At 45.7% G+C, this 23,428-nt stretch overlaps 1 protein-coding gene across 2 annotated transcripts in view; it reads right to left on the bottom strand.

Annotated features, from left to right (window-relative positions):
- CDHR4 (cadherin related family member 4) overlaps positions 1-23,428 on the bottom strand; it is a 392,851-nt gene that overhangs the window by 331,229 nt on the left and 38,194 nt on the right. For both annotated transcript variants that reach the window (XM_085625056.1, XM_085625057.1), the window contains exons 2-4: positions 17,887-18,077; positions 14,283-14,448; positions 9,074-9,165 (exon numbers count right to left, since the gene is read on the bottom strand). In XM_085625056.1, the coding sequence (XP_085481182.1) occupies positions 9,074-9,165; positions 14,283-14,448; positions 17,887-18,077 (449 nt within the window). The remainder of the gene's footprint in view (positions 1-9,073; positions 9,166-14,282; positions 14,449-17,886; positions 18,078-23,428) is intronic.

Below are 23,428 nucleotides of genomic sequence, written 5' to 3' on the forward strand. Positions count from 1 at the left end.
TCATTACAGGTAGGTGTAGCAGCCACATCCTCGTTATTTTGGCCAACGCGTTTCGGGCAGAGACGCCCTTCTTCTTGGGCCATAGCTGAGGATGACGACAAAAGAGCACTGTCAGTACAAATCCCTCTTTTATTTCTATAATCAGCATGTTAATCATCACCCAATGTATTCTGGGACTGGTAGTGCAATATGTCTAACCCATGTGGGCGTCGTCAAAGTCACTTCTTAAACAATCAAAATGGGATAAAAGGTGCTGTCCACCTCACTGTACAATATATTTGGCATCTCCCGCTCCACTCAAACTGTACAATCCAAACAGCAAGCAGACCCGCGTGGCTCCGGGGGTGGAACTCCAATGTAGCAGCGGCCACACAGGAAATGCCTCTTCCGTGTAGCTGACCAATTCAAACAGCACACGGACCCACGAGGCACAGGCGGTGGTGCACCTCCGTGACCAAGGGCTGGTCACTAATTTGTTTTCAAAAGTTACCCCTTCCGGTGGAGGGCGCACTCGGGATCGCTCCTTGTCGTCATCTTCAGCTATGGCCCAAGAAGAAGGGCGTCTCTGCCCGAAACGCGTTGGCCAAAATAACGAGGATGTGGCTGCTACACCTACCTGTAATGAGGAGCGATCCCGAGTGCGCCCTCCACCGGAAGGGGTAACTTTTGAAAACATATATATATATATATAGGTTTACAAATTTAAGCGGACGCTCATCCGCTGAGATAGCACCACTCCATATTCCCGGAGGCCATGAGGTTTGGATACACCATCCTCGTTTATGGAACAACATCAAAGGATTGAAGCTGTGCAGGATTGCGGGGGCTCAGTGGGAGCCTTATCGATGCAGTTATTAGTGCGCCGAAGAACGGAGTGAATATTAGTGCACTACAATTCCCAGAAGCCTCAAAATTGCCGAATTAGAGGGCGTGACATTATTGGATGTATTTGGGAGTTGCTGCACGCCACAGCACGAACTTACCACAAGCCTTTGAGAAAGGGGAAACCTGAAACGCGTCAGGCTGACTGGCAAGCTGCTTTATTGAACTGGCATTCATTGCACAACTGTACCTGAAATTAAAGGCTGGTAACCTGTTGTTTGTCTCGAGTGCATCTCAAGTGAGTTACCATTGGTTTACAAATTTAAGCGGACGCTCATCCGCTGAGATAGCACCACTCCATATTCCCGGAGGCCATGAGGTTTGGATACACCATCCTCGTTTATGGAGCAACATCAAAGGATTGAAGCTGTGCAGGATTGCGGGGGCTCAGTGGGAGCCTTATTAATGCAGTTATTAGTGCGCCGAAGAACGGAGTGAATATTAGTGCACTACAATTCCCAGAAGCCTCAAAATTGCCGAATTAGAGGGCGTGACATTATTGGATGTATTTGGGAGTTGCTGCACGCCACAGCACGAACTTACCACAAGCCTTTGAGAAAGGGGAAACCTGAAACGCGTCAGGCTGACTGGCAAGCTGCTTTATTGAACCGGCATTCATTGCACAACTGTACCTGAAATTAAAGGCTGGTAACCTGTTGTTTGTCTCGAGTGCATCTCAAGTGAGTTACCATTGGTTTACAAATTTAAGCGGACGCTCATCCGCTGAGATAGCACCACTCCATATTCCCGGAGGCCATGAGGTTTGGATACACCATCCTCGTTTATGGAGCAACATCAAAGGATTGAAGCTGTGCAGGATTGCGGGGGCTCAGTGGGAGCCTTATCGATGCAGTTATTAGTGCGCCGAAGAACGGAGTGAATATTAGTGCACTACAATTCCCAGAAGCCTCAAAATTGCCGAATTAGAGGGCGTGACATTATTGGATGTATTTGGGAGTTGCTGCACGCCACAGCACGAACTTACCACAAGCCTTTGAGAAAGGGGAAACCTGAAACGCGTCAGGCTGACTGGCAAGCTGCTTTATTGAACCGGCATTCATTGCACAACTGTACCTGAAATTAAAGGCTGGTAACCTGTTGTTTGTCTCGAGTGCATCTCAAGTGAGTTACCATTGGTTTACAAATTTAAGCGGACGCTCATCCGCTGAGATAGCACCACTCCATATTCCCGGAGGCCATGAGGTTTGGATACACCATCCTCGTTTATGGAGCAACATCAAAGGATTGAAGCTGTGCAGGATTGCGGGGGCTCAGTGGGAGCCTTATCGATGCAGTTATTAGTGCGCCGAAGAACGGAGTGAATATTAGTGCACTACAATTCCCAGAAGCCTCAAAATTGCCGAATTAGAGGGCGTGATATTATTGGATGTATTTGGGAGTTGCTGCACGCCACAGCACGAACTTACCACAAGCCTTTGAGAAAGAGGAAACCTGAAACGCGTCAGGCTGACTGGCAAGCTGCTTTATTGAACCGGCATTCATTGCACAACTGTACCTGAAATTAAAGGCTGGTAACCTGTTGTTTGTCTCGAGTGCATCTCAAGTGAGTTACCATTGGTTTACAAATTTAAGCGGACGCTCATCCGCTGAGATAGCACCACTCCATATTCCCGGAGGCCATGAGGTTTGGATACACCATCCTCGTTTATGGAGCAACATCAAAGGATTGAAGCTGTGCAGGATTGCGGGGGCTCAGTGGGAGCCTTATCGATGCAGTTATTAGTGCGCCGAAGAACGGAGTGAATATTAGTGCACTACAATTCCCAGAAGCCTCAAAATTGCCGAATTAGAGGGCGTGACATTATTGGATGTATTTGGGAGTTGCTGCACGCCACAGCACGAACTTACCACAAGCCTTTGAGAAAGGGGAAACCTGAAACGCGTCAGGCTGACTGGCAAGCTGCTTTATTGAACTGGCATTCATTGCACAACTGTACCTGAAATTAAAATTAAAGGCTGGTAACCTGTTGTTTGTCTCGAGTGCATCTCAAGTGAGTTACCATTGGTTTACATATATATATATATATATATATATATATATATATATATATATATATATATATATATATATATATATATATATATATATATATATATATATATATATATATATGTAAACCAATGGTAACTCACTTGAGATGCACTCGAGACAAACAACAGGTTACCAGCCTTTAATTTTAATTTCAGGTGGAACGCTGCCTCTGAGGTTTGGTTTTCTTGTGGTATATCCCAAGTGAGATGAGATTTACTGCTTGCATCTCTGTGTAGTTTCTTGGCATATATATATATATATATATATATATATATATATATATATATATATATATATATATATATATATATAAAGAATAACCCAGAGGGAGTGGATCCTAATACATGGCTAGCCCCTAGAACAGGTTTTTATAAATGTACCCAATGCAAAGCATGTCAATATGGAGCAAACACTAAAAGCTATCAAACAGCTTTTAGCTCTAAGAAACACACCATATTGAAATATTTGTCCTGTAAAACAGACTTCGCTGTATACGCTCTCACATGTAGTTGCAATCTAACTTATATAGGCAGTACTAAGCTACCAGTCCATAAAAGAATCTTGCAACACATGCGAGCTATAACTAATAAAGATCCTAGTTATCCTGTTGCTAGGCACTTTAAGGAACAGCATCAAAGCAATCTTAAACACTTTAAATATTATGTGTTGGATTCAGTGCCTTTCACCAAGAGGGGAGGCAATAGGGAAAGAAAACTTCGGCGTCTTGAGACCAGATTTATTCTGGCAATGGATACTAAGCATCCTAGGGGTTTAAATGTTTGTGAGGATTTACATACATATCTATGATATAAACCCCTTACATGCACATACATTATATTTCATACTATATTTCATGCCATAACGACATTTGATCAGTATCCATTCAACCTTGAAAATGTATTCTTAATGCAATTTTGTTGAGACTGTATTATATCATGGTAGATTTTTTATGCATATTTTAGGAGTATTTTTAGCTAATTTATTGACAATTTTAGGTTGAAATGATTTTATGATATGTTTTTTATAATTCATTATGTGGGAATCAACCTATTACTATGTTCATAGATTATCCATGGATCTACTTCTATTTTTCTTAATTCTTATTCTGTGGAGATTAACTGCATGATGTTATTGACATCCTAGTCCTTTTGTTATGGTATTAACACCATAAAAAATTCTTTAATAGACATATATTGAATATTTATATTATCCGTACTATCTTTGCACACGAGCACCTTTTTGCACCATTTTTTGCACATTTGCACATATATATAGAGTATAAAATACAATAAAATAAAAAATAGTTCAAATTGGGATCTCGCTTTTAGAACAAATAGGGATATGGGGGGCATTTCTCTGTTATTTATGCACTTAGACACTTAAATAGCATTTTAACATGGTTGAGTTACGCATTTTGGATGATTGTAACAGGATCATTTAGAGGGGTCAAGTTGTATTTATACTGTGACATACCCATCTATTTCTATAATCTAGTTGGTGAAAAGCAAAAAGAATATTGTGCCAATCAGGTTTGATTATCATTATCAGGAACACAAAAGCTTCATTTTAATCCATCTGAATTTATTCCATGAATTATATGTTGACTGATATCTAATTTTATGATACTAATTCTAACCTGTCACATTTACAAAACATCCAGAGGCATTAAGTCCAAACACATTTTCAAAATGTATTTGCATTTAACGCTATGCATACTTGTAACGCCATCATATGTAGTAACTCTTCTATGTTTGCATTTTACAGTAGGTAGTTATAGTTAGGACCTATTATCCATAGGAAATTCGTAACATTCTTTTCCCAATAACTTTGGCGCCGGATGACGAATCTTCACGAAATTTTCAAAACTGGTGGGGCGCTCCGGTCAGCTCCTATCCTGATTTGGGGGTGATTCGTCAAGCCGGGGCCGAGAAAAAAGGGGGGACCCAAAACATGTTTTCTCCACGTTATTTCCCATAGGAAATTTTGGAACAGGCTACAGCCCGAACTGCTGAACGGAATTACACCAAATTTTGCGAAAAGGTAGCACTTGGCTCAGAAAGAGACCTTTTTTTAAATGGTGTAAATCCGTTCAGTAGTTCCTGAGAAAATCAAAAAATAGAGGTCAAAAAATCAATTTTCCATAGGAAAGTTCAGACACAGTTATAGCAAAAACCGCTGAACGGAATTACACCAAATTTGAGATGTCATCGGTGATGTCATCAGTGATGTCACTGACCATGTCATGAGTGATGTAATATGTGACGTCATCAGTAGTGCATTGCGGGGGCACGAGTTATAGTTAGCTGAACTAACTATAACGGGGGAATTTCACGGGTTTTGTACGAGTGAAATGTCCAACTAACTATAACGCCCCTGAAACCTATGGTTTTTTCAGTGAATATATATATATATATATATGAAACCAGGATCCCAACGAACGACCACGGTGGGCCAAACAAGAGCACAGACTCCAGTTAGAGATGCAATAAAGAAGATTTATTGTCTTAGCACCGTTTGCCAGCATGTAGTTATAGTTAGGCCCTAGTTTCCATAGGAAGAGCATTTTTTCTTTTGCCAATAACTCTGACACTGTTTGACGAATCTTCACAAAATGTTCAAAACTGATATAACGCTCACTTCAGCTGCTGTCTTGAAAGTTTCGGGGTGATCCGTCAAGTGGGGCTGAGAACCAGGGGGTGGTTAAAAGCGAGTTTTCCCCATGTTAATTCCCATAGGACCTTTAGACATGGCTACAGCCCGAACTGCTGAACGGAATTACACCAAATTTAGCAGGAAGGTAGATTTTGGTCCAAGAAAGTGCCTTTTTGTGAAGTGATGTAAATCCGTTCAGATGATGTGGAAAAATTTAAAGATATTTCCAGTTGTATATATAGGGACGTGGTGGATCAGTGACCCCTCCCGATCTTGTGCTGAGACCTTATTGGCTGCCAACACTTCAAATCGGGAAATGTTGGCGGCCATCTTGTGACTTGGTTGAACCAAAACCCAGGAAAAACATTTAAATAAAAGAAAAGGGGACTGGGGAGACACATCCTGACCCGCCAGGCCTCTTGTGAGGGCCCACAGGGCCCACCCCCTAAGGCCGAAAAAATGTTACTTATTTATTTTTTAATTGGTGGGAGTAGACATGGATCTGTGACTTCAGCGGAATAAAAAAAATAAAAATTAAGCATGGTCTTTCGTGCTTCGTTAGTAATTAGCCCCCAGATAGACCAGGTCCCGAGGGCAGTTTATAGAAATAGGAGGGAGATGCATGCCACCCCCTTCTAGGGCTTCTAAATGCCCCAGGGACCACCACCTCCCCGGGGCTCACTGTTTTTCAAAAAGGAGGGAAGGCCCCTTCGGCCTCCACCATTGCCTCAGGGATCACCACCTCTGGGGGGTCTGAGAGCCTCGGTGAACGCCACCTTCCCGGGGCTTTTCGTAATAGAATGCAGGGGGCCACATGGACCCCCCCACAGCCCCGGGAGCTGCCACATACCCGGGGCTTTCATTTTTTTTTAAACCAGGGGGCCACACAGCCCACCCGCAGCCCTGGGGACCACCACCTCCCCGGTGCACAAAAAGAATAATGAAAGGAATCCACTGTAGGCCTGGCGACCGCCACCCCACAGAACCAGCAATGACCTATGGTGCCCACCCCGGGACACTGGAGTTTGCTATTGCTTGGCGGGAGCTCTCGCTTCTTGAAAGTGGAACAGAATTGCTTTTGGACAGAGGGAGCTGAATGTTCAGCAGCTCCCTCGGTCCAAAAGCAATGCCGGCACCCGCAGGGCACAGGGAGACGGCAGAGACTGCGGGGGATTCAGGCTCCCCCTGCGTTTCCAAATGAAAATAACTGGGTGCCCTCGGTGGCAGCAGGGTACCTAGTACAGATGCCAGACCCCAGGGGATGGAGTCCCAGGCATCGAAATCAGCACGGGGGCCCTCCCTCCTATTTAAAAAAACAAACAGTAAAAAAAGAAGCAAGCCCTGGGGGATGGGGTATCCGGGGCTAAGAGAGGGGCTGCATGGCCCCCATTCCCATTATTTAAAAAAAATTAAATAATTAAAAAGACTGGGCCCCAGGGGATGGGGTACCGGGGGCCAAAATCAGCCGTATAAATCATATTTAAAATAAAGAAAAGTCCAGGCCCCGGGAGATGTGGATTTCGGCCCCAGGGAGGGGCTGCGCGCCCCCCCACCCATTGATAAAAGGCCTGGTTCTGGAGGATGGAGACCCTAGGACAGGAAACGGCCCAGGGAACGGGGGCCATGTAGCCCCCTCCCTTAAAAAAAATTTGAAAAAAACGTCGGGCAAGTCGCCAGAGGATATGCCCCCTTCACCAACACTCTGCAAACGTGCCTCCTAGCGCACTGCCAGTTTGGGGGATTAAGTCCTTGGTCCTTGGCGGCCAACAAGTCCTCCTGTTACCTCCAGTCATGCTGTCACTTACTCACTCATACAGCCCCTCACCCAGCATGTCCCTCAGCCACACAGGTCCTTACACATTCACTTACACACCCATACTGCCACTTACAAACCCATACCAACAAGGAAACATACAGTCACACAGCCACTCACATAATATATATTAGAAGTAGTATCACTCAGGGGCCGATTCCGATCTGGGTCGGAAGGGCACCGAACGCAATCCGGCCGGAAAAACTATGAGCCGTACGCGTGTTTTACGCCCGACTCGTACAGCTGTACGAGCGAGCAAGTACGATGCGAGCTACATGAAATTCACCGACCTAGTCGTTTCCGGGTCTGAACCGCTCCGTACGTCTCGGTCGTAAGCTAACCGTGGCGTGCAATGGATGTGATTCACGACTAAGCCAGTACGATGCACGCGTCGGACAGAGTGTCCGGCTCGCAAATCGTCTTGGTGGTTGCCTTTGGGGGTCCGCGTCGGACCCCTTGTCACCCGCAGCCCTACGAGTCGGACACAGGGGGAGACCCAAGGGTCCCCCCAACACAGGCATGTACGGTGCGGATGGCACCGATGCGTACTCACTGTAGGGGGCGCACTTGTCCGCGACGTACCCATTAAGTCAATGGGAGCCCATGTACGCATCGTTCGACCGGCTCCCATTGACTTCTATGGGAGTCCGACCGAACCGAGTCCGACAGCATACGGCCGCATCGTACTCGCTCGGTCGGTCTGCAGCACTCCGGCTCGGTCGGAAAACACTCCGGATCCGGCTCAGTCGGAGTGCTTTCCGACCCAGATCGGAATCGGCACATCAGTAGTAGTTCACCTAGTATACTAATTTAACTTTTGTAGTAGGTTAGTATATATGTTTAACACCCATAAACTCATGAAAACACTTACACTCACTTAATGATATCATCAGTGATGTCACTGACCATGTCATGAGTGATGTAATATGTGAGGTCATAAGCAGTGCATAGCTCAGCTAACTATAACTGCTGAATTTTACTTGTTTTGTATGAGTGAAACCTGAGCCTAACTATAACGTTCCTGTAACCTTTGTTAAAACCTCGATATACTAGCTGTGCACTATCCTTAATTGGCTTTTGCTGTTGGGTAACCAATTTACCCGCAAATCTTCTATGAACATATTTAATTGTCCAAAGATTGTTTATGCAATTTCTGATAGTCCTTATTCTTATTTCCACTGCATTATTGATGTCATTCATGTATGCTGTCCTTCTTGTCATAGTATCCTTAGGGATGTGCAAATTAACTTGCAAATGTTTTCCCTTTCATACTTTGTGATGTATTTTCAAAACAATGCAGGCTGGTTGCAATACACGAATGTTGCATTTAAAAAAATGAGTAGTCTTTCTCAAGGAACGTTTTGTGGGCAAATTCTTTTTCAAAATGTTATATATTGGAACTTTTGCCGACAAGCACTGTTTAGCAAGTTAACATAATCTGCAAATTTCACAAATTACAATATGTGTACATCTTGCAACACTGTGTGGACAAAATGATAATGTTACAAATCTGTAGTTACTACTGGGTCCTTGCTTTAAAATAGAGTATGACATTTTTTTGCAGATCTGATTTCCATTGCAATATATATCCTGTGTGCTTTGAAGTTGGTGTAAGGCATGCAAATATGGTACTCAAAATAATGAAATAAATATGCATCATACTTTATACTCACAGTCAGGATTCCAGACACTGGGCCTTGTATAACCACATTGTAAATGGGAATCAAAGGTGATACATTTTCAAGAACCTGCACCGTCTCACCAACTGGGTTTAAAAAAATGAGAATGGAAAGTCAATGAAAATTGAAGCAGAAGAAAACACAACATCTCCCTGTCTCTCAAATACAACAACAGGGAGATTTGTTGCCACATAGGAATACCAACCTAGAGCAAAAACATATCTAAACATGCATAATGTAATGTGCAGCATTCTGAACAACACAACATAGACCACCTAGATCACAATTCTCCTTACGAGCAGGATGTATGCATAATTGTTGCCCCATAGGGAACAGGATTGAAAGCATATTCAGTCATTCTAAAAACTAAACCATAAGGGATGTATGGAAACGTGAACTTCAGCACACAAAAGGTGATGTGAAGAATGCTTGCAAATAGTCTTACCCAGGTTTCTCTAATGAGTGGCTTTCTAGCTAACTGTTAGTAGCTTTCCTGTGTGCAGCCCAGCCTGCTAAATTAGAGGCTTTTGCTACATGTATACCAAAACAGAAAAACAAATATTCGAGATGAAAATGTATTTTCAGAACTCATAAGCTGGTGTTTACAGAAAATGGCTGAATCTCCAAAGTATATTTAATGCTGATATATTTGAGTGATAAATCATGCAGCACTGTGGAGACATTATTCTTATAACCTTGGTGCAAGGGGTATTGCAGGTATAGCTGTTATGCATTACCCATGCAGAGGCATTCCAAATTGATGAAGCCTTTTTAGCACAACAACTGGCAATCAATCCTGCCTGATGCACTGAGGGGCTCTGGGTAGCATCCAAATCTATTGTTTTGCACCCACTGTGCCACTTTAGACAGGGGCCTGCTTTGTGGAAAATAGCACGGGTCCTGCTCCTCAGTGGAACTATCTATCTTAAACTAACTGCCAGGTGAGGCCATTTCCAAAAGGTAACACAAGCATCCCCTGACAGGTTACAGCCTAGTTATGGGACGTTTAGGGCATGTTCACATTTGAGCAAGATCATGCAGCCAGCTCTCTAGGGCAGTACACCGCACATGTTAGGGTGTAACTTCTCACAGCCCTTGGTTTTCATCTTAATGAAGCTATAATAGTGACACCGACCAGTTCCAGTTTGGAAGAATTAATGATGACATGTGAATGAAAATTTTCTAAGTCATGGTGCAATGTATGTATTTTCAGAAGATAGCAAACTGATGTTTTGAATAAAGTGACTACATTTGCAAAATAAATTTAAAGCTGATGTTTGAGCTAGTTCACGCTGAGTTCGGGAGACATAATTGAGATGTCAGTGCCATAGGACCAGAGAGCTATTCCTGCCTTTGTTATTATTTCATGTAAGGTTTGATATCACTACTGCAAGTATCTACTGTGACCAAGATCTTTGTCCTCACTGCATCACTTGCATCGTGGGCTTGCATCTTTAGTGAGCTGCTCAAGGTCCTCTTGCGACTCCAGTGCCTCTGGCCTGTGGGTCCTCTTGAGGGTCTTCTTCAAAATCAGTGGGCTCCCGTGATTGCTCGGGCCCTGCTCTGACTACCCTGTTTGTGGCGAGTTACCTGGACCTTGCTGGTCCTGATCCCGAACCTTTTTCGCTTGCTACGTTGGTTGCAGTTGCCAAGGCTTGTTGGTACTCCTGACGGACACCGACCCCTCAACTCTTTACATCCGACATGGGACAGCATGTGAATGTCTCCTGGTCTTCCACAGCGTCGCCTGGTCTGCGCAGCTGCAGCTTCAAGGTCACTGTCAGTTCTCGTCCAACACCCAACATCGTGGGCATTCGTTTTCGGTGCCCCCTGGTCACTACTGAGTGGCATAGACTCTGCACCCTCTGCTTGCAGGTACTTCTCATCTTGAATCCACCTTTGGATTCCACCGACACTTTCACCTTCTCCAGCAGCGGCATCTTCCTGAAGTTCTCATTGAGTTCGGCTGTGGTTTCCAACGCCACTTCACACCTATGCACCAGGCTTCCCTGGTGTAGGTATCCTGGTTCCTAGGGTATCCATGGGTGGGGCGGCTCTCCAACCTATGTCTTTCACTGGGTTTCTTCAGGGTCCACTGGGAAGGGTCCTTCTTCTTTAAAATTGCAACTGCGACTTACCCATTGACTTATATTGAGCCGTGGTCGTGTTCCCACTCTGCACACGGCCTCCGTGGGGTTCCTGTTTACTTACCTAAGGTGGTTCCTTGGGTCCCCAGCACTTCTACATCTTCTGGGTATAGTCTTGACTTGAGTCGTGATTCGCATACCACAATTTTAGAATATGGTTTGGTATCCCCTGTCGACCACTGTGTATTCCTGCTACTTACCTGTTTATTTGCAAAGTATTGTGTGCATTGCGCATATCTCCGGGTAGGAGATATTTGTATGTGTTAGTGAGTGTCTTATAATAAATACATATTTTCATAAATACACTGTGTGTTTCTTTTTCACTCAATCTTGACCAAAAAGATTATGCTCTGGTAAAAAAAAGCCGCTTTACACTCCTTCTGGACTAAGCCTGAAAGCTGCTCTCCACAGCTACCACTTAGAGGGCTTTCTAAGGTTGTCGAAGACCAATAAAATCACCATAAGGGTTGTCTGGATTAGTGCAGGGTGCCCACTTACATAAGAGTGCACCATATACTAAGCCAGCTTCTCACACTGATTGATTGAATAAACCCTGGAACTCTGCGGATCTTTTATGTTTCACCGCCTGGACTAACCTGCTGAAAGCAGTCAAAATCTCCTGGTGAAAAAGTGGGAGATGAATCAAAATAATTGGGATATTAGCACCATAAATTACTGATTCTCCTGTCAATTCCTCAGTTCTCAAGGTAACATCAGATTTTCCCCTGTTACCCCCAGTAGTTTTGCACTCTCGGTATCAGGATGTGAAATCACTACCTGAAAATCTAATAGAAGATCCTTTAACTCCTTCGCCGCGGTGCGAATTCCGCCGCGGCGCTGGGGGGGGGGGGGGTGCGGGGTGAGCGTGGCGGCGCCATGCTCGTGACGGAACCACACCGTCATGAGTCACAGGGCAAGCTGTGCTCATGACGGCGTGGTTCCGTCACGACTCCGCCCACTCATTATTTCGACCGCACAGGCGTGGAATCAGTGCCGCGTGGGCTGAGCGGCCACAGGATGACGGAACCACGCCGTCATGAGCACACGCCGCCCGTGGCTCATAACGGCGTGATTCCGTCATGCGCATGGAAGGGGTTAATGTTTTACTTGATTTGTAATATTCTGGATAGGTGGGTTAAATGTTATTGAAGACTTCCATTGCTATAGTCACAATACAGTTAAATAAATGTTTATCTTATCAAGTTTTGGTACTAAATGCATATTTCATGTTTGGCTAATGATACCCATGTGACATTGCTACTACTATTTCATTTTCAATCAATCAAGTGATATTTATAGAGCGTGACTAATCACGCTGGGGGTATCTAGGCACTGTGCTGCAGGTATCATTCGAAGAACCAGGTCTTGAGTTTCTTCCTGAAGTGGTTCAACAAGGGAGATGTGAGGATGTGGAGGAGGAGGTTCTTCCAGGCTTTGGCCGCGAAGTGGGAAGTGAGGTGACGGCATTGACCTGTCATTTCATGGAGAGTTCGCTGTCCTGTATGATGCCGAGGTTGCAGGTTTAGTCTTTTGCCGTGGGGGTGGGTCTGAGGTCCGCGGGCCACCAGGAGTTGTTCTAGAGGGTGGTGTGTCTGCCGAAGATAAAGACTACCATTTTGTCCGTGTTGAGTTCAGGGAGTTGTCTTTCATCTATGTCATGACGTTCTTCATGCTGTTGTGGAAGTTGGTGTTCGTCAAGGCAGGGTTCGTTGAGAGAGAGAGAGAGGATGGGCTGAGTGTCGTCAGCTTAGGAGATAATGTTGATATTGTGCAATCGGACGATGTCTGGTTGAGAAGTCATGCAGATGTTGAAGAGGGTAGGGCTGAGAGATGAGCCTTGGCGTACTGCACAGATGGTGTGCTTTGATTGCGAGATGAATGGCGGGGGCAGACTCCCTGGGTGCATCACGTGAGGAAGGAGGCCATCCATATGAGTGCATCATTTGTGATTCCAATCTGGCGTAGTCGGTTGATGAGTGTGTGGTGGGAGATGGTGTTGAACACTGCGGAGAGATCCAGGAGAATGAGGGCAGCTGATTCTCCTTTGTCAAGTAGGGCTCGGATGTCATCTTTTGCTGCCTTCAGGGCTGCCTCATTGCTGTGGTTGGCTCTGAAGCCTGATTGGGATGGGTCCAGCAGGTTATTTCTTTCCAGATGATCGGTGAGTTGGAGGTTGATGACCTTCTCTAGGACTTTGGTAGGGAACGGCACAAGGGAGATGGGACGATAGTTCTGTAGTGCTCTGGGGTCTGCCAAGGTTTCTTGAGGAGAAGCCTAATCTCTGCATGCTTCCATGTGTCTGACAATGGGGCTGTGGTTATGGAGGCTTTGAGAATGGTGATGAGCTGGAGGCTGTTTTCGTTGCTTCCAAGGTTGAAGAGTCGATTAGGGCATGGGTTAGTGGTTGCTCCTGAATGGATATTGTTGATCAGGGTGCTTGCTGTTGGTGAGCTGAGTTGTTGCCATCTGGTGAGCAGATAGTTGGGGGTTGTGGTCGATGGGTTGCAGAAAAGGTCACAGTTTTGCATATTATTTCTTGTTTATGTTAATTATATGGGATAAAGAGCACCCTGCCATACATCATATGGATGTTACAAGTCACCAAGGAGTTCCATGACCATATGAGAAACAAGGCCAAAGACCGCATTCCTTTATGGGGTTAAGGAACCCTGAGGTGACATGTAATATGCTTATCATGTACCGCAGGGGGTACTTTATTCCTTATAATACATGGTCACACCACTACCTTTTTCCACAAACTACTTAAATCCTTGGTGCACAGCTCTTTCATATGGAAAAGAGAGAATGTTTGCAAACTTGAAGGATAAAAATAGAATATCAAGTGCAAAATTAAACACATCAAAAAAGCAGTTAGATACTTCTGTGGCTACATTTTTTTAGATGTGTGATCATGGATTCACTTTTAAAATGTGTATCAAACATATATATTGAGGACGTCTGTGAACAGATCACCCCAACAATACTAGATTTCTAATGGGGGTCAAGGCATAGTCATGAGGTTCACCCATCCCCCCCTTCCCTTCTTCTAGCCTCACCTATGCTTGTAAATTTCTCCTCACACTGCGGGGGCTCATCGACATCAGTGACTTGTACAGTGAGTAGTCCCTGTATTATGACCCCTGCTCCGCAGTTTGCTTCGATGTTAAGCTGGTATTGATTCACCAATTCGAAGTCCAGGGCAGTGGTACTGCTAAGCGTGATCTGCAACAAACGAAAACGTCAGTAAACCAAATAACAATGCAACGCCTCATTTAACACTGGGAGTCAGACCTCATGTTTTTTGGCATTTGTGAAATGTTCCAAATCTATGTGCCATTCATCAAGTGTTCCATCCCCAAAGTTGTAGTGGTAACAGTTTCCTTTTTTATATATATCCAAATTGATGAAGTGTTTATTGTTGAAAAACCTTAGCTCCCTACTAAAAATCTAGTCAGTAAACAAAGCTGTTTACTCCTCTACAAATCCACTTGGCATCACATCTTTAGAGCGAAGAGCTATGTGTCTGTGTCCCCAGCCCCTGTGGCCACTGACAAAGATTCGGCTCAACCTCCCCCGTATAGTGAGCTCACATTATGAGAAACTCCTTTATATCAGTAACACTTCTCCTCACACATTGGGGCAGATTTATATTGCACTTGTGCCACTTTTGCACCGCCGTTGCGTCACTTTTGTGACGCATCAGCGGCGCAACTCCTGCGCCATGGTGCGGGCTATTTACAACGTGATGCATCTGGGAGATGCGTCACGTTGTAAAGCCCTGCACCACATGTAGGCGTTGCAGGGCAGGTGGGGGCGTTCCGGCGCAGGAACGCCTCCTAAAAGTGGCTGAGTGAAATCTACAAGATTTCACTCAGTCACTTTTAGGCCCATGCTGCGTCAAAACCCTGCGCCTGCTTGAAGCAGGCGTAAGGATTGACGCAGCATTGTAAAGATAGGGCCCCCCCAGATCATTGCTGGAGCTGCGTCGCGCTTGCGACGCAACTCCAGCAATGCGCCACTTTTCGGCACAGATGCGTCACGCATCTGTGCCGTTTTTGCCCCATGGTGCGCCGCATTATAAATGCGGCGCATCCATGGTGGCGCAGCAGTGGCGCATAATAACTGGCGCATCCCTGCTGATATGCAGGGATGCGCCAGTCATCATAAATCTGCCCGAGCGAGTTTTATTGGTGACGGCCTGTTGTGCTATGCCATCCCTGGACTTGACTGGATAATTAAAAGCATCTGATCTCCTCTAGACTGCTGACCACGGGGGATGGGGGGGGGGGGGGACGACGTGAGGATTGGACACGTTATAGACAGGGAGAGTGGCAGACAATAGGGGGATGGAGGTCATCCCACAGAGATGGCATATTTTAGACATAATACCTACAGATCAGATCACACTGGAAATTGTGCATTGAAGTGGAGCACACTGGAGGGTGGGATAGGGGTGGGGGAGGGAAGCAGCTCTGTTGTTGGGGGGGGGGGTTGAGTAACATTGGCACTAGTATGAAGTACTTGCTGAACTGCCATGAGGAACCGTAAATGGCTGCCCAGATAACAATATGTAAGACTGTGTTTGGAAAAGATAACAACTCTGAATTTAGTGGGCAGTGGGCAGTTAGTAACTATGTGATGTATGTTCCAATATGAAGATGTTATGATGCAGATGAATGCAAATAAAGAGAAAATGTTTAAACAAAAAAAAAAATTCAAAGCATCTGATTGTTAAAAAATTGAAAACCCTGCAGTCGTAGATGTAAGGCTCACAACCTAAAGAGATTTCCAACATTTACCTTTTTCACAAAAGCCTCCGTTGTATACCAGGTAAAACTCGGATTTGATTAGCCTGGGGTTTACAGTGCCATTCCACAATCATTTATTTTCTTATTTCTTCCCATGAAAACGTGTTTTTCTTTTGATTATCTTCCTTCCCATAGAACCCTGCAAAAGTGTCAGCAGTGCAAGATGTATCCCATACTGCTTTAGCAGCTTGTACCTGCTTCATTTCTATGTAAGTTTAAAGGTATGGATAAGTGTGGGCAATGCATCACTAATGTTTGTGACTATACCCAAAGTTAATACTTTTGTGGTTGTGCATAGTATGTGCTTTGCCCTCTCCCCAAACTGGCCAATAACAGCCATTCTTTATACCATTCATAACAAAAGTAAACATATTTGCGCCTGTCTTTCCATGAAACAGCACCATGAACCATTGTTATTTAAAGCAATTGTGAAAAGCAGAAAAGCTGTATGAAGCAATGCAATTTTATTATTAGTTACATTGTAATAATCACACGAAGGCTTTGCCTATCAATATCCGTCTATTATGTGAAACAATTGTACATGTTATGGATTTGAAATCCTGGATGTAGCTTCCGAACCACATCCAATGTTGAGGTAATGTATATTTGCAAGCAGTACATCAAGCCAGCGACTGTTTCTTCGTAAGAGGGAGTTACTCCCTGTCCGCGGTGGGCAGCCTCCAGCCGGGATAAATGGGTGCGTGTCCCCCTCTACTGCCGATTGACGGCATAGAAGACTGGAGGAGCAAGATGGACCCTCCAAAGTACGCATGTCAATTTGGCCACTCTCTTGAGCCGGTCAAAGAGACATGCGCACTTTGCAGCTCTCCACTCATCTATCTTAGACAGCTGGGTGGAGACCAAGCACAGGCCTAAAGGGCCTGAGGGAACATCCAGCCAGGATGCTCCATCCAATCCTTGTGCTGCTTTTATGCTGGTGAGAGTGGCGCCAGGATTGGTTAGTGGAGTTTCCTGGAGGCTGGAGCCCGCTGAGCTGGTAGAGGAGAGACTGAGGAGGAAAGAGGACGTGCAGCACACAAGGTAAGTGACTTTGGGGCATATTATCAAGAAACGGCGTTAACATTATCGCCACTTTAGCGGCAGAAAACTGCCGCTAAAGCGGCGATAATGGGCTTGATAATATGCCCTTGAGAATTCCCATAGAAGCCCATGTTCTGGTGTCAACATGGGTTTCTATGGGAATTCTCATGGGCATATTATCAAGCCCATTATCGCCGCTTCAGCGGCAGTTTTCTGCCGCTAAAGCGGCGATAATGTTAATGCCGTGCTTGATAATATGCCCCCTTATTTTTCATTATTTGCCACTTGCCATGCCTGCATGCACGCACGCACCCACCCACCCACCTACAACTTAGTTGCCCACCCGACCGGTGCAAATACTTACCAGCCGCTCCTTTAAATATAGGAACCAAAGATTCTCACAAACAAAAACAAACACTATTTTGGCAGAACTGAAGTAAAACACAAAGGTAAGGCAATGTTAGTACTACTATTACAACTACTACCACTGTTACTACTTATGCTAATAATAATATAGTGATTGCTATGATTATTATTAAGGCAAAAGCTGAAAACACCTCTAGGTAAGAATTCTTCTAATCCTATTCATTTGAATTAATACTGTGTTTGCATCAACTGTTCTTAACCTTTATTTCACTCTTGAAGTTTCATTTTCCTCCCTGCTTTCTCTGTCAATGTTTTTCTGTCTTTCTCTTCCTCTTTCTTTCTCCATTTTCTGCCTTTCTCCCTTACTCTGGGTTCACGCCTGATGCTGAAAAATAAGCCCTTGTCCCCACACACTGGCACAAATTAAGCACTGCTCTTGACTCACCTGTACAGTAAACGTAAGAAGTCCTGCGTTACTCACTGCAGGAGGATTGAAGTATGTGCAGGCGGGCGTAACACCATTGATGGTGACTGTGGGATTGGCGATGATGCAGTTCTGTAGGGAGAAGATGACCACTTCTGTGCCTGGGCCGCTGTTCTCTGCAACAAGGACAGTCCTGGGGAGACCGCCGAACACTACATAGGAAAAAGACACATGAGACATGAAACTGAATAAGAATCCATTGCATTTGCCTTTACATACTTCCTCTTTATAGCTTATCTGGAGTCTTACATTAGCATAGCTTCATGCACCTGGCCTCCTAAATATTTTGAGATATTCTCAGACCATAACCGAGGTACGTGTTCTGCCCTTCCCCCAAACACTTGTTGTGGGGTAATTTACGAGACATGTAGGAGGGCTCTCTGGGTGGCAGGTGCAGCGGGCAGGTAACTCGTAAATGGCAGAAAATGAGAGTGGTGATGCACACTCACTGATACTGCAATCAACAGATATCCATTTCACACAAAAGTATGTCCTCCCAGTCAGAGTCGGTGGTGCTTTAAACCAGGCTTCTCCAAAAAGTAGCTGGTGACCTACTGGCAGCTCTCCAACTACCTGTGAGTAGCTCTCCTGTGTGCAGCCCAGCATACTAACATTTAGAAGCTGTTGCTTGGTTGAATTAATTTGTGTATACCAAAATTGAAAAGTGTGTATTTGAGGCAAAAATCTGTGTGTTTTCAAAACCCATATTTCAAAAATAAACTTATTTAAAGCTAATATTTGAATGATAAATCATGGAGCTTTGGGAGTCCTATTACTAACATGATTCCCTTTGTGCTAGGGGGCATTATTATTATTATGTGTTCTTATATAGCGCTCAACTTACCCTTGGGCATCTTGGCGCTTGCATTGGGAACCCGTCCTGGTTCTTCCCTGTGAGATAACCCATACTGGGCATCCCCAAGGTGAAAGCCAGGCATCCCGCCGCGGGGGGCCGTTGTGGAGATTAAGCAAGCTTGTTGCCCAGAGCTGCATAGTGTGAACTCATGCTTAGAGTGGGCACCGAAGCGAGAATTATCGAGTCCGTGGACAATTGGGCTCCGGACCCTGCCGCGTTGGGAATTGAACCCTGGTCCCAGGTCTGACCTCTGCTTCAGGGTATGCCTCCTCTAACCAGTGAGCTACACTTCTCCACTTGCAGCTGTTGCTGTTATGTATACCTTTTGTAGAGGTATTCCAAACCGACTAAGCCTTTTTTACATTATTGCTAGCAATCCTCAACCGAGGTGCTCACGGCTAGTAATCTTGCATAGGGTGGCCACTAATGAGGCCAAGTGGGTGGAGTGCACTGGAGAGCCAAAGGCCCAGCACTGCACTCGGTCCTTGTTGTGCACTGCACTCAGCCCTTTTGCACTGCCAGCAGCTGTGGGCAGCTGCTCGTAAGGACCATCCGGATGGACTGCAGGCCCAGGCTCAAGTCCCAGTTCTGCTCTCAAGCCTGGAAACAATGTAGCATCAACTCCAAAATGTGCATAGATATTTTGTCACGAAAAACTTATTTAAAGTGTGTATGAAAAGTACTGAGAAGATGCAACTCTGAAAAAACTTTAAAAATACTGAAAATCACCTGTAATAGTGAGAAGCACAACCACAACTCTCCATTACTCTTCTCACGATATTACACGATATCACAGATGCTGCAGCAACTGGCATCTCCATTTTAACTCACCTATTTTTTTTAATTCCACATAACAACCCTCTATTTACTTAAATTTGAAGTTTTTATACCACTTCCCAGTGGTAATGACACTTAGAGTCCCACGTCCGGAGGGTCTCGAAAGGCATTGGCGTTTCCTAAGTCAAGCCTTACAGGACGAGGTCTTCCGTGCTGAATTGCAGGAGGCAATCGATGAATATTTTGAGTTGAACGTTGGGTCAGTTCAGTCCTAGGCCACACTCTGGGAGGCGTTTAAGGTCTTTGCTAGGTGGGTCTGCATCTAGAAGCACGCCGGGGTGCTAAGGGACTTACTACGCACACTCACAAATATTGAATACCAGGGAAGCTTATTGGACCAAGAACAGGCCAGGAACCCCGACCAGGATACAGGTGCTCGATGTCTGGTGCTATTGGCAGACTTTAAAGAGGCGGCGGTACAAGAGGCCCACTTCTTAAACAAATACTCCATTGCACGGCGTTATGGAGAAGGGGAGAGACCGGGTCATACTTTGGGGCGTCTCCTAAGGCCTCCTTTGGGACGCAAGTACATCACCAGTCTCCACGCAGAGCAGGGTGACATAGTTTCTGGTACCCCTGGTATCCGTGATGCGTTCCTGGATTATTATTCAAATCTGTATACAACACGGACAAGACACGGTGCTGAGGCCCAGACGGCATATTTGGATGAAATAGCATTGGTATGGCTAGACAAAGTCATGCAGCAGTTCCTAGCGGAGCCTTTCTCCGTAGACGAAATCATCAGTGCCATTGATGCCGTCAATGGTGCAACTGCCCATGGCCTTGATGGCTTCACTTGCAATTTCTATAAGGCCTACAAAAGCACTCTTGCTCGCTATTTATTAAAGGTATATAATGAGGCCCTTGAACGGCAGATATTACCCCCCACATTGCGGGAAGCCATGATCATATTGCTCCACAAACCCAGCAAAGGCCCGCTGTTGTGTGGTTCATACAGACCACTGTCCTTGTTAAATCTTGACTACAAGATACTGGCAAAAATGTTAGCACTTCGATTGTCTCTCCTGATAGAAAAGATCATTTCACAGGCTCAATCGGGATTTGTCCCTCACAGGTCTACTGCCCTAAACCTCCTTACGTTATTTGCAGTCCTTCACAGGAAAGTCCCAGAACTGACGGCTGCGGAGGTATTACTATTGCTCAAAGCTGAAAAGGCATTTGGCTCTTTGGAGTGGCCTTTTTTCCTTACAGTCATGCAAAGGATGGGCATGCCAAAGGGATTTGTAAATCTCACTGCACTTCTCTATGCCTCACCGACAGCTAGGCTCCGCCTAAATGGTACCCTGTCCTCCCAGTTTCAGCTTTCCCGTTGCACCAGGCAGGGCTGTCCGCTGTCTCTGCTACTTTTTATCATAGCACTGGATCCCCTGGTTAGGCATCTACAGGAAAGGCATCTACACAGGGGGCTCCAATTTAATACTGGCCCCTTACTTATCTGACGACATTGCTCTGTATGTCTGACACCCTCAGGAGAACCTTGACCCGCTAATCAGGGCGGGCATTAGTTTTGGGGAGTTCTCAGGCTTGGGAGTTAATTGGGGTAAATCAGAAATCTTCCAGCTGACAACATCTACCACTAGGTGGGAATGTGCCTTTCCCTTAGCGTGGTGTGAGGACTCCACCAGATACTTGGGAATACAGCTGCATAGGGTGGTTGACCAGATTATACTATTAAATTATGGCCCTGCGATTAACACGCTGGAACAACAGGTCGAGCGATGGATAGAACTTCCCCTATCCCTGGCTGGGAGGGCGGCCCTCATCAAGATGGTATTCCTTCCCAAATTTTTATACCTCTTTCATAATATCCCCATCCCACTCCCTAACAGTTTCTTTCGTACATTACGGTCCCACCTGATAAGATTAGTATGGGGTGGAGGCAGAGCAAGGATCAACTGGGATACACTGACTTTGCCATATGAACGGGCTGTCTGGGGGTTCCCAACTTCCATATTTATTATTTAGTAGAACAGTGTAGCTTTGCGCACTCCTGGTACCACCCTGATGCCAGAATACCCTATACCAGACCAGAAGCTGCTTTAGTATTCCCTACTCCTCTCAAAATGATACTACCGAAACGGTTCCCCAGAGACTCCCGGGACATACAGACAGTATCCACCACTAGCTGGGCATGGTTGAAACTAGCGAGGATTACTGGACAACACACGCTATACTCTTCTAAACTTCCAGCAATCAACAGCCTATGGTTGCCCATTACAACAGAAAAGCTTGTACAGCGTACACTCAGTGCATACGCGATGGACACGGCTGGGGATTTATTTCCTGGAGGCCATGTCTTTTCAAGCACTGAGGAGGATAGATTTAGCGAAGCTTCCTTTATGGATCACTTTATATTCAACAGAATCCATAGCGCTTTGAGGGCACGAGTACCTGAGTTTCCACTGGAGCCTGCCTCTTTCCCACCCCTGACCCTTTTTTTTTTTTTTTTTTTTTTTTTTTTAAAAACCTTTATTTTATATCAGTGACACAGCTATTCAGCCGACATCCCGGAGGTACGGCAGCTTGAGAAGTTCAACACATGCTTGCGTCCACATATCACTGACAGGAGAGCCAAAGGTTCTATTTTGCATAAACATAAATACAACCCTAAACACAAGCAAGGCGAAAGGTACTGTAAACACCAAGAGAGGTTCCCATCGGGGGGGACGAGCCCCATCACGTCCAACAGGCACTGATCTATAGTAAGGGAAAGGAGGGAAAGGCAGAGACTCCAGAAACAATCACATATCAGCGGGAAAGTCAAAGCCGGAAAAGGACTAAGGGGAAAGTTGCTCCTCAGGCGGATCCAGGTCGGGGGGCAGGCATATGTCCCCTCTGTACTGGTTCCATGGCCCCCACACAGCATGCCATTTCCGAGGGCGCCCTCGAGCACAGTACACTATCTTCTCCCTAAACATGCTCCAGTCCATGTTTTCCATCCACGCTGTCAATGTGGGCGGCCTATCGGAGCCCCACAGCCGAGCGATATCGCGCTTGGCTACCATGTTCCCCAGGGTCACCCACTGAGTCTGTGCCGCGTTGTGGTCAGTAGGGCTCCAGACATTCAGGAGACAACATTGCGCCTCAGGCTGCATAACAATTCCTGTCACCTCCCCCATCACCTCATGGACTTGCATCCAGAACTCCATAATCGCACCGCATTCCCAAATAATATGGAGGAAGGTACCCACCATACCACAGCCTCTCTTACATAGGCCCTCCTCAGAAAAACCCATGTGAACCAACCTGGGCCCCGTCACGTAGACCCTGTGGAGTATTTTTAGCTGCACCAGCCGCAGGCGCGCGGGGATAGCGACCTCTTTGGGAGAAGAAACTGCGTACTGCCAATCCTCATCATCTAGTTCAAGGCCGTCCCTTATCCATTGGGCGCGCAACCCTAGGAGAAGATCCGCCCGAACATTGATAAGCTTCTTATAAATGAGCGAAATCGTGCTCTCTGGCATGTGACCATCCAGGATCCGATCTTCCAACGGGGAGGACTCGGGCACCTTCTCCCCCTCCACAAGGACTGACCGCAAGGCGTGGCGCACTTGTCCATATCGGAAGAACTCCGTGCTCCCCAGCTCGTATTCCTTCTGCAGCTCCTCGAACGACTTTATCTTACCCTTAACCAAAAGGTCTCCAACCCTGGATATGCCGATCAAATCCCATTTCTCGAACCCTTTTGTGCGCCAAAGCTTCCCCAGAATCTCGGAGTCGAACAGAGGGGTGGCAAGGGTAAGCTTACCCCTCCAGCCCAGCGAGTCCGTCGCCACCTTCCACACATGG

Source organism: Triturus cristatus, chromosome 9 (genome assembly GCF_964204655.1).
Source record: "Triturus cristatus chromosome 9, aTriCri1.1, whole genome shotgun sequence".
NCBI lineage: Eukaryota > Metazoa > Chordata > Amphibia > Caudata > Salamandridae > Triturus > Triturus cristatus.